General features: G+C 41.9%; 1 protein-coding gene across 5 annotated transcripts in view; it reads left to right on the top strand.

The window, feature by feature from the left end:
- Positions 1–360: 360 nt before the first annotated feature.
- LOC141265124 (ATP-binding cassette sub-family B member 5-like) overlaps positions 361–11,856 on the top strand; it is a 476,628-nt gene continuing 465,132 nt past the window's right edge. For 3 of the 5 annotated variants that reach the window (XM_073677800.1, XM_073677797.1, XM_073677796.1), the window contains exon 1: positions 361–545. In XM_073677800.1, coding sequence (XP_073533901.1) covers positions 510–545 — 36 coding nt within the window. In that variant the 5' untranslated portion in view covers positions 361–509. The remainder of the gene's footprint in view (positions 546–11,856) is intronic. The other 2 variants (XM_073677798.1, XM_073677801.1) reach the window with 2 other exon arrangements.

The raw sequence follows: 11,856 nt of genomic DNA, 5'->3' as shown, positions 1-11,856 counted from the left end.
AAGATGCACAAGAAACATATTATACCCCTCCATAATTTTGGACCAATAAATTATCTTCATTCTTTTTGTTTGTTCCTTTTCTTCATTCTTTTTAGTATATCCCCTAAAATCTACTTCAAAGTCATAAAACCAAAGTACAGGATGCAGAACCTTTAAACATGGCTAATCCACACTAACCTGTTCTAATTCTGCTACATACTAATAAATATTTAAAAATATTAACAAAAATCTGTATGCTGCCACATATATTTAGGATTCAGATCCCAATATTGTGATATAGTCAGATGTACGGCATTTGTATACAGCAGCTGCCGTATTTTGGATCCTGGTGATAAAAGAGGTGGAGATAGGAGTGACCTCAAATGCTATTCCGGAAACAAAGCTCTGTCATATGAAACAGCAGTCCAAGCTCATACACAGGAGCCATCTCACTCCTCCTCCTCCTCCTCCTTCTTCCCCTGTCTGACTCCTTAAAGCTGAAGGACTGTAAGGAAAGGACTGGCAACAGGATGGCTGCAAAGAGAAGAAGAGACCTGAATTCTGGGGTAAGAGCAATCTAATTGTTACTACACAACATGTGGAATCTGCATGTCGGTACAAATCCTAATAATTATTATGCAGATTCACTTCATAATCCGAAGACAAGTGGAAACAGTGATTACTACGGAAATTATGGGGATAGCAGAATGCAATTGTGCCTTCACTTAGAGCTAAGACGATTGTTATGTTCTTAATGTCTTAATGTGTCATAATTAGTGATGAGTGAGCACTAAAATGCTCAGGTGCTCGTTGCTCGAGTCGAGCAAATCGCATTTCTTGGGTGCTCGGTCCGAGCAACGAGCCCAATGTAAGTCAATGGGAAACTCGAGCATTTTTCCAGTGGCCCCCATCGGAGGTTTGCAGGGGGCCTATAAATTACCCAAATTGATAGGAACAGTGCTCAAATGACATGGGAACAGCACGGGGAACGCCCCTGGAAGCATCTATGACTCCCAGGTCACTGCTGTGAACAATGTTGTCATAGTATTAAGACATGATCAGACACATCCTGTTTCATGTATGAAGGAGGGACTCTGACAGTCACAAAGTCTATTTTTACAGGGCCATCAGACGACCCTTACTATTGTTAAAGGGCCAACAGTCAGCCCCCACTTTTGTTGGAGCGCCATCGGCAAGCTATGCTTTGTTGTTCCCATTATTAAGGAGCAGGTCTCCTATACTGTTATTGCATATGCAGTTACTGTAGGGGCTGCCCAAAATTTGGAAAAACCCCAATAACCCTTTGAAGAGACATAGAGGAGGGCCTCAGTTAATTTTTTTCCCATTTTAAAGGAACTGGTCTGCTATACTGTTATTGCGTATGCAGTGACTGCAAGTGCTGGCCAAAATTTGGAAAAACCTAATACCCCTTGTGACAAGGTCACTGATGTTCTATACAAAGGGAGGTATGTGTCACTTCGGCTTCTAGCCTGTTTGAACTGAAACCTACAAATTTTCCACGAGCATGTTATATGTTGAGGGTTAAATCACTAAAGAGTGTGTGGTTTTATGTGAGTGGCAAAAAGGGTGGGAGGCCATTCACACTACCTTCTCTCAGGGTGTGGCTGAGCAAGCTTAAAAGATCAGTCAATATTTTTTTTTCTGTTGTTGTGTTTGGAGAGGCAAGGTCTCCAGACTGGAAAAGCCACAGCTCAGGAAGGAGCTAAAGGCTGGGACTACAACCTGTGTGGGCACACCCCACACTCCTATGGACTGTGCTATTGTTTATCTTTTGTTTTGTTATTTTGCCAGTAAGGCAGTGTTTATTTTGCTGGAGCTGCAGGGCTTTATGCCATACAATAAAGCCTGCAGAGAAAACCTGGTTGCTGAGTCTACTTCTGGAAGCGGCCGAGTAAGGCTATGTGCCCACGATGCAGAAATGCTCAGGATTTTTTCACCACCCTGGCAGAAAAAAACGCATGCGGATTGTACATGCGTTTTCCTGCCAGGGACATGCGGAAATGAAGCGTTCTTCACTTGCATTTCCGCATGCGGGTGTCAAGCGCTTTCCAAGCGATTTTAGCATCACTTGGAAAGTGCTTGACAACTCAGTCACTCTATATAAATCCATGCAAACGGCATGGATTTATATTGTTTGACCCGAGAGAATGTCAGAAAATAAAAAATAAACCTATACTTACCTTCCGATGGCCCCTGCAGTCTTGCTGCGCTCCTGTGCTGGCTGCCGGCAGATCGCGGTACACTTTACTGAAGGACCTGCCGTCACATGACTGTGACGTCACCGCAAGTCCTTCAGTCCTGTGCGATCTGTAGGCAAGCACAGGGATGGAGTCCGGGGGCCGTCAGAAGGTGAATATAATCTTTATTTTTTATTTTATTCTTTTTTTTCACAGCTTTTAATGGTACCTGGGTATGGAGGAGTGTCTCCTGTCCTCCACACCCGGGTACCATCCGCACATTAGAACGCGCCAATTTTGCAAGTACAGATGCAGTCTTGCGGAATTGGCGCATTCTAATGCAAGTCAATAGTGGCGAAAATGCAGCACTTCCGCAAAATAATTGGTAGTGCTGCATTTTTTTCCGCAATGATAATCCGCAGCTGAAATTTCCGCAGCATGTGCACAGCACATGCGGATTATCATTAGGGAACATGGCAGACCTTTTACCATGCGTTTTTTAAGCATTTCTGCAGCGTTTTTGGCGCTGCGGAAACACTTAAAAAACGCATCGTGGGCACACAGCCTAAGTAGTCTTACCAAACCCTTTGAAGAGACATAGAGGAGGGCCTCAGTTAAAAATAAGCCATTTTAAAGGAGTGGGTCTGCTATGCTGTTATTGCATATGCAGTGATTGCATGGGCTACCCAAAATTTGGAAAAACCCCAATACCCCTTTGAAGAGACATAGAAGAGGGTCTCAGTTAAAAATATGTTCCCATTATAAAGTAGTGGGTCTGCTATACTGTTATTGTGTATGCAGTGACTGCAAGTCCTATAGTTTGACAAAGTGTAAAAGGAAAAAAAGTCTCAGAAAGTGAAAAAAAAATAAAACAAAATTGTAAAAATATATAAAAAAATGAAAGAATCCAAAAAAATAAAAATTATTTTTTGTATAAAATAGTTTTTATTGTGTAAAAGTGCCAAAACATAAAAAAGATATAAATGTGGTACCACTGGAAACGTTCAGACCCGAAGGATAAAGATGCCTTATCAATTTTACCCTACCGCAACGACTTAAAAAAAACAAACAAAAAACAATTCCTGAATTGTTGGTTTTTGTTTATTCTGCCTTCCAAAAATCGTAATAGAAAGCGATCAAATAATTTCACATGCCCAAAAATGGTACCAATAAAAACGTCAACTTGTTCCGCAAAAAACAAGCCCTTACAAGACTCTGTTGGCCGAAATATGGAAAAATTATTGCAAAAACAAATCTTTGCAAAAAAAAGTTAGTGTATGACAGCTGCCAAACATAAAAACCCGATGTGAATCTGGTATAGCTGTAATCGCACCGACCCAAAGAATAAAGTTGTCAAGGCACGAAGAACGGCGCAAAAAATAAACTCTAGGGTTAGGGTTGTGCTAGGTTTATGGTTGTGCTAGGGTTATGGTTGTGCTAGGGTTATGGTTGTGCTAGGGTTATGGTTGTGCTGGGGTTATGGTTGTGCTGGGGTTATGGTTGTGCTAGGGTTATGGTTGTGCTAGGGTTAGGGTTAGGGTTGGGTTGGAATTGGGATTTTTTTCAAAAGTAAAGAAAAAAAAAAGATGATGATATGGCCACTAGTGTTGAGCGCAAGTGCTTGCTACTTGATTTTGCATCGGGTGCTCGAGTATGCACCAAGTATTGTGGGTGCTCGAGGGACATGCTCGAGTCTCCACCCCATATGCTTCGCGGCAAATAAACCTTGTGGGAATTGCTTGTAATGCACGAGCGATCCCTGCATGTTTTTTTTTGGTGTCAAACAACCATGAAACATGCGGGGCGGGGACTCAAGCATGTCACTCGAGCATGTCCCTCGAGCACCCGTGATACATGGTACATACTTGAATACCCAATGCAAACTCAAGTAGCGAGCACTTGCGCTCAAGACTAATGACAACTTATTCAATATGATGACCTAATGTTATCAAATTGGGTGGCATACCTTTGGGTTCAAAATGTTCACTATACCACTTGATAAAATCCTTGAGGGGTCTAGTTTCCAAAATGGGGTCACTTGAGGGGGGTTTCCACTGTTTAGGCACATTAGGGGCTCTCCAATCGCGACATGGCGTCCGCTCAGACAATTTTGCGTTCAAAAAGTCACACAGTGCTACTTCCCTTCTGAACCCTGCCGTGCGCCCAAACAGTGTATTTTCCCCACAAATGGCATACTCGGGAGAAATTGCATAACAGTTTTTTTGGTTCATTTTCCCTTTTTACCCATGTGAACATAAAAACATTGGGGTTAAAAAATTATTTTTGTGGAAAAAGTTCCATTTTTTTATTTTCACGCCTCAATGTTATAAACTTCTGTGTAGCACCTGGGGGTTCAGAGTGCTCACCACACTCCTAGATAATTTCCCTGAGGGGTATATTTTCCAAAATGGTGTGACTTGTGTGGGGTTTCAACTGTTTACGCACATCAGGGTCTCCCCAAATGCAACATGTCGTTCGCTAATTATTCAAGCAAATTTTACATTTAAAAATTCAAATGATACTCCTTCCGTATGTCGAAATAGTGGTTTTCCCCCACATATGGGGTATTGGCGTGTTCAGGAGGAATTGCACAACAAATTTTGTGGTCCATTTTTCCTAATACTCTTGCGAAAATTAAAAAAATTGTGTCTTAATTAACATTTTTGTGAAAAAAGTTAAATGTTCATTTTTTTCTTCCACATTACAAAAAATGTTGAGACAACTGAAGGGTTAATAAACTTCTTGAATGTAGTTTTGTGCACCTTGAGGGGTGTAGTTTTTAGAATGGTGTCAATTTGGGTATTTTCTGTCATAAAGGCCCCTCAAAGTCACTTCAAATGTGATGTGGTCCCTAAAAAATGGTTTTGTAAATTTTGTTGGAAAAATGAGAAATCGCTGGTCAACTTTTAACCCTTATAACTTCCTAACAAAAAAAAATGTTGGTTTTAAAATTGCGCTGATGTAAAGTAGACATGTGGGATATGTTATTTATTAACTATTTTGTGTGACATACAGTACAGACCAAAAGTTTGGACACACCTTCTCATTTAAAGATTTTTCTGTATTTTCATGACTATGAAAATTGTACATTCACACTGAAGGCATCAAAACTATGAATTAACACATGTGGAATTATATACTTAACAAAAAAGTGTGAAACAACTGAAAATATGTCTTATATTCTAGGTTCTTCAAAGTAGCCACCTTTTGCTTTGATGACTGCTTTGCACACTCTTGGCATTCTCTTGATGAGCTTCAAGAGGTAGTCACCGGAAATGGTTTTCACTTCACAGGTGTGCCCTGTCAAGTTTAATAAGTGGCATTTCTTGCCTTATAAATGGGGTTGGGACCATCAGTTGTGTTGTGCAGAAGTCAGATGGATACACAGCTGATAGTCCTACTGAATAGACTGTTAGAATTTGTATTACGGCAAGAAAAAAGCAGCTAAGCAAAGAAAAATGAGTGGCCATCATTACTTTAAGAAACGAAGGTCAGTCAGTCTGAAAAATTGGGAAAAATTTGAAAGTGTCCCCAAGTGCAGTTGCAAAAACCATCAAGCGCTACAAAGAAACTGGCTTACATGAGGACCAACTCATGAGTCACCTCTGCTTCTGAGGATAAGTTTATCCGAGGCACCAGCCTCATAAATCGCAGGATAACAGCAGCTCAGATTAGAGACCAGGTCAATGCCACACAGAGTTCTAGCAGCAGACACAACTCTACAACAACTGTTTAAGAGGAGACTTTGTGCAGCAGGCCTTCATGGTAAAATAGCTGCTAGGAAACCACTGCTAAGGACAGGCAACAGGCAGAAGAGACTTGTTTGGGCTAAAGAACACAAGGAATGGACATTAGACCAGTGGAAATCTGTGCTTTGGTCTGATGAATCCAAATTTGAGATCTTTGGTTCCAACCACGTGTCTTTGTGCGATGCAGAAAAGGTGAACGGATGGACTCTACATGCCTGGTTCCCACCGTAAAGCATGGAGGCGGAGGTGTGATGGTGTGGGGGTGCTTTGCTGGTGACACTGTTGGGGTTTTATTCAAAATTGAAGGCATACTGAACCAGCATGGCTACCACAGCATCTTGCAGCAGCATGCTATTCCATCCGGTTTGCGTTTAGTTGGACCATCATTTATTTTTCAACAGGACAATGACCCCAAACACACCTCCATACTGTGTAAGGGCTATTTGACCAAGAAGGAGAGTGATGGGGTGCTACGCCAGATGACCTGGCCTCCACAGTCACCAGATCTGAACCCAATCGAGATGGTTTGGGGTGAGCTGGACCACAGAGTGAAGGCAAAAGGGCCAAAAAGTGCTAAGCATCTCTGGGAACTCCTTCAAGATTGTTGGAAGACCATTTCCAGTGACTACATCTTGAAGCTCATCAAGAGAATGCCAAGAGTGTGCAAAGCAATCATCAAAGCAAAAGGTGGCTATTTTGAAGAACCTAGAATATAAGACATATTTTCAGTTGTTTCACACTTTTTTGTTAAGTATATAATTCCACGTGTGTTAATTCATAGTTTTGATGCCTTCAGTGTGAATGTACAATTTTCATAGTCATGAAAATACAGAAAAATCTTTAAATGAGAAGATGTGTCCAAACTTTTGGTCTGTACTGTATCTCTCTGATTTAAGGGCATGAAAATTCAAAGTGTAAAAATTGCAAAATTTTCTAAATTTTCGTCAAATTTCCTTTTTTTTCACAAATAAATGCAAGTCATATCGAAGAAATGTTACCACTATCATGAAGTACAGTATGTCATGAAAAAACATGAATCAGTGGGATCCGTTGAAGCGTTCCAGAGTTATTACCTTATAAAGTGACAGTAGTCAGAATTGTAAAAATTGGACTGGTCATTAACGTGCAAACCGTAAAGAGGCTAAAAACCCCAGTACCCCTTTGAAGAGTCATAGAGGAGGGCCTCAGTTAAAAAAATGATCCCATTATAAAGGAGCGGATCTGCCATACTGTTATTGCATATGCAGTGACTGCAAGGGCTGCCAAATTTTGGAAAAAAAACAATACCCCTTTGAAGAGACATAGAGGAGGGCCTCAAAAAAAATGTTCCCATTATAAAGGAGTAGGTCTCCTATAGTGGTAATGCCCATGCAGTGACTGCAAGGGCTGCCCAAAAATTGGACGCCCTTTGAAGAGACGTAGAGAAGGTCATCATTAAAAAAATTGTTACCATTGCTAAGTAGTGGGTCTCCAATACTAATAATGCCCATGCACAAAGTACATGGGCATTCTTTTCTAAAAAATTGTCTTTGGCTGGGAGAAATTATTACGTGGGTAATAGGTAACTTTTGGCAATCAAATTGACGTTTGAAGAATGGCGACATTGGTTGGCTGGGGCTGGCCATCCTATTACTGTTATTACTGACCATAAGAACCGGTCATATCTCCAGTCAGCTAAAAGTGTCAACCCTAGACAAGCCAGATGGTCCCTGTTTTTTACTAGGCTCAATTTTGTTGTCACTTTTTGTCCAGGGGTCAAAAATGTCAAGGCTGGTGTTTTGTCTCGAGCTTCCGTGATGGCGGTGACCATGAGAACCCTGTCCCGATATTACAGAAGGGGGTAGTCATTTCGGCATTATATTCTAAACTGGAAGATGAGGTGTTAGAGGCTCAGGGGGACATTCCTTTCTCCTGCCCTCCAAGAAGGTTGTTTATACCATCCAATCTGCGCCACAAGGTTATTAAAGAACATCTTAACCCTGTGCTTGCTGGTCATCCAGGTGGTAAGGCATCCGCGGACCTCCTCTCTCGTTGTTTTTGGTGGCCGGGATTGCATCGGCTTGTGATTGAACATGTATTTGCTTGTAGTATTTGCGTGCATTCTAAGGTTTTGCATACCCGTCCGTCTGGTATTCTTCTTCTGCTACCTATCCCTATTAGGCCATGGACACACTTGTCCATGGATTTTATTACTGACCGATCGGTTTCTGCAGGCAAAACAGTGGTTTTGGTGGTTGTAGATAGGTTCAGTAAAATGGTTCACTTTGTAGCATTACCTACACTTCCAAATGCCAAGACACTTGCTCAGGTGTACATAAATGAGATTGCGAAGCTTCATGGGGTTCCCTCTAATGTGGTGTCAAATCGGGGGGACCCAATTTGTTTCCATGTTCTGGAAGGCATTTTGTTCTCGACTGGGGGTGCAGCTGTCCTTTTCCTATGCCTTCCACCCTCAGTCGAATGGACAGACCGAGTGTGTCAGTCAGAATTTGGAGACCTACCTTAGGTGTTTCGTCTTCGAAAATCAGGAGGATCGGGCATCCTACTTACCACTGACAGAATTTGCAATTAATAATCATCGACAAGAATCCACTGGCAGGTCACCGTTCTTCCGTGCATACGGTTACCACCCACAATTTGGTACCTTTAGCATAGGAGGAACTTCGGGAGTTCCTAAGGAGGAACGGTTTGCTTTGTCACTCTCCTCGGTATGGCAAGGTGTTCTGAGTAATTTAAAGATCATGGGAGACAGGTATAAACATATGAATGACAGAAAACGCATGCCAGCTGAAACGCACCTGAATGTGAATGACTTTATGTTGTTGTCTACCTGCAATATAAGACTGAAAGTTCTTTCTTGGAAGCTGGGAGCTAGGTTTATTGATCCCTATAAAATAACCGCCGTTATTAACCCAGCAGCATTTAATCTTGAACTTTGTTAGGCCCTTAAGGTCCACAATGTGTTCCACAGGGCCTTACTCAAGAAATATGTGGAACCTATTGAACCCTCACCTCTACCACCAACCTCAGTAATAGTTGATAGTAATCTAGAGTTCCAGATTTCAAAAATTGTAGATTCTCATCTCCAATGTCGTTTTCTACAATACTTGGTGCACTGGAAGGGTTATAGTCCAGAGGAGAGGATGTGGGTTTCAGCTTCAGAGGTGAACTCTCCCAGGTTGGTTTGTTCATTTCATCCGGAGGCCACTCGTAGAGGGGGGTACTGTCACGGGTGTGTCAGAAGTGACGGACAGTCGCCCTGCAGTTGGCTGCACAAGATGTCTTGGTTTGGCATTACAGATACCTTCTTAGCTGTCTCACTCTGAGTCCCAGTGGCTACCTTCCCCTTGCTATTTACACCCTGACCTGGGTGTATAAATACTTACACTTTACAATAGGGAGGTGTCGGTGATATTCACATGACCCCTTGTGAAGGCTTGGAGCTAGTGCAGTACTTCTTCCTCTCTGGTGCTAAGAGGACGTGTGTGCATCTGTCTGAAGTCGACTAAAGCTAAGTTACTTTCCCTTGTTTGTTCCCCCTTGTTGTCTTTAGTTGTCAGTGGGGAACGACTAGCACTCATTTCCCCCCCTTCCCTAGCCAGGGCCAAATGCCAGGGAAAGACAGGGCTAGGTTCCTGTGCAGCGATAGGGATGTTTAGGGGACACAGGGTGATATAAGGTCTGCCTAGGAAGTCTCCACTACCCCCTTTCCCTACAGTCTGGGACCCCTACCCTTTGTGTTGAACTTAGTCTTTTCTATACCTTGCATGAGAACAGTTTTTGTAAGTGGCCTCATAGATGTGATATTGATCAGCAACCAAGTGTGAATAGGTTCAAAACCACACAGCTGGTTGACTTTAAATGGAGTACATTTGGCACGCTGCACCAAATGTCTGTATTATTACCACAGTAATATGGGATCACGTGTGATGATGACGGTTTTAGCCAGTGGCTTTGTAGTATAGTATTGGTCAGTGACCAAGTGTGAATAGGTTCAACAAAACACAGCTGGCTGACTCTAAATGGAGTATATTTGGCACGCTCCGCAAAATGTCTGTATTTTTACCGCAGTAATATGGGATCAAGTCTGATGACCATGGATTTAAGAAGAGGCCTTATAGATGTGGTACTTGTCAGCGACCGAGTGTGAATAGGTTCAACAACACACAAATGGCTGACTTTAAATGGAGTATATTTGACTCCACAAAATGTCTTGATCATTACAAGTAGTGATGAGCGAGTATGTTAGGTTAACCCTTTCAGCAAGTATGCTCGGGCGAGTACCGAGTATCTTCAGCATACTCGGTGATATGTTTGAATCACTCCCGTGGATGGCTGCTTTAATACATGTGTGGAATGCTTGTTTCTTAAGCAGTCATCAAGTGAATTACTTAATTTACATTTACTTTTGTTATTGCTTTAAGTCGTCATCCTTTATGCCCACCTCCCTATTATTCTATTATTACAATTGTTATTATTTCACATTGAAAAACATATTTACATTCAGGCTCGGACTTGCTCACAAAGGATCAGGTCACTTCCCCGATCAGCCCCTTTGCAGGATTAGACGATCCTTACATGAGAAGTTTTTGGCAAAGTAAATTTAAGGAAGCATGTTCAGAAAAGGGCAGTAGCTCATTCATTTATAGCAGCACTCCAGTGTTTTTTTTATTTCAGTAATGTAGTTGCGTCACTAATTTAAGTTCCCTGACCCTAGTATTATACTCACCAGCTGCCGTCTTCAGCTATTCCCAGTGCTGCTGCGGTCCCATGCCGCCATCTTGTTACTGCAACTTTTGACTGACCAGAAATCATAGGTAACGGTCACAAGCTCTCAGTTTATATCAATGACCCGCATTCTGGCCTCGTTCTTGCTCTCATAGACTTACATTAAGTAGTGACTTATGGATCTGCCATCAAACACTGCACAACCTGCAGAAGACTGACTGAAGCGAGGCCGATAACAGAGACAGTGTCTAGTAAGTACCTGGAGGCTTGGACTGGCCCACAGGAGAACAGGAGAATCTTCCGGTGGGCCCCCATGCAGGAGTTGGCCACCACCCTCTTATATGAGCTATATTTGGCACAATATGCTTGAATCACTATGTAAAGACAAAGGCAGCATCTTATTTATCTAACAATCTACCCAGTTCATTGTTATATAAATTTGTGATTGAGGATAATGTCTCATTTGCATGTAGTTGAAAAGTGGGGCCCTGGAGCTGGTTACTGATGCGCCCTTGGCACCCCAGTTCGACAGGGAGTACATGACTAGGGTCAGGGATCTAGCTTAGAAAAACGACGCCTCAGAGGGGATTTCATTTACATGTATAAATATTTGTGTGATCAGTACAAAGGTCTAGCACATGACTTATTCCTTCCAAAGACTATACTAAGGACCAGAGGGCACTTATTACGGGTGGAAGAAAGGCGATTTCGGCACCTAAACAGGAAAGGGTTCTTTACAGTCAGAGCAGTCAGACTGTGGAATTCCCTACCACAAGAGGTAGTAATAGCAGACACTATAACAGCTTTCAAAAAAGGGCTGGATGATTTCCTCGATACACATAACATTGTGGGTTACAGTTGAATTAGACAAAATGTTACACCTATAGTAGTACATTTGATCCAGGGTTCTTGTACTGATCACCTTCTCGGGGTCAAGAAGGAATTTTTCCCTGTGATGCAAATTGGCTGAATGTGTCCTTGGGTTTTTTCCTTCTTCTGGATCAACAGATTTAGGTACAGGGATTTTAGTAATACCATAACAGTAACACAAAAAATAAAACTAATTAAAAAATTATAAACTGGTTCATTTCTAATTGTAATAGTGCAGTAATAATAAAAATGGTGATATATTTGTGAGGCCTAGTTCCAGTAAATTAGTAAATTAGTGTAGTGTTAGTGTAGGGAGTACAATTGGGGAGAAA

This window comes from Phyllobates terribilis, unplaced genomic scaffold, assembly GCF_046119375.1.
Source record: "Phyllobates terribilis strain yellow unplaced genomic scaffold, ASM4611937v1 Scaffold_4__5_contigs__length_816908805, whole genome shotgun sequence".
Taxonomy (NCBI): domain Eukaryota; kingdom Metazoa; phylum Chordata; class Amphibia; order Anura; family Dendrobatidae; genus Phyllobates; species Phyllobates terribilis.
The sequence above is the reverse complement of the archived record's forward strand: the minus strand, read 5'-3'. Positions and strand labels throughout refer to the sequence as shown.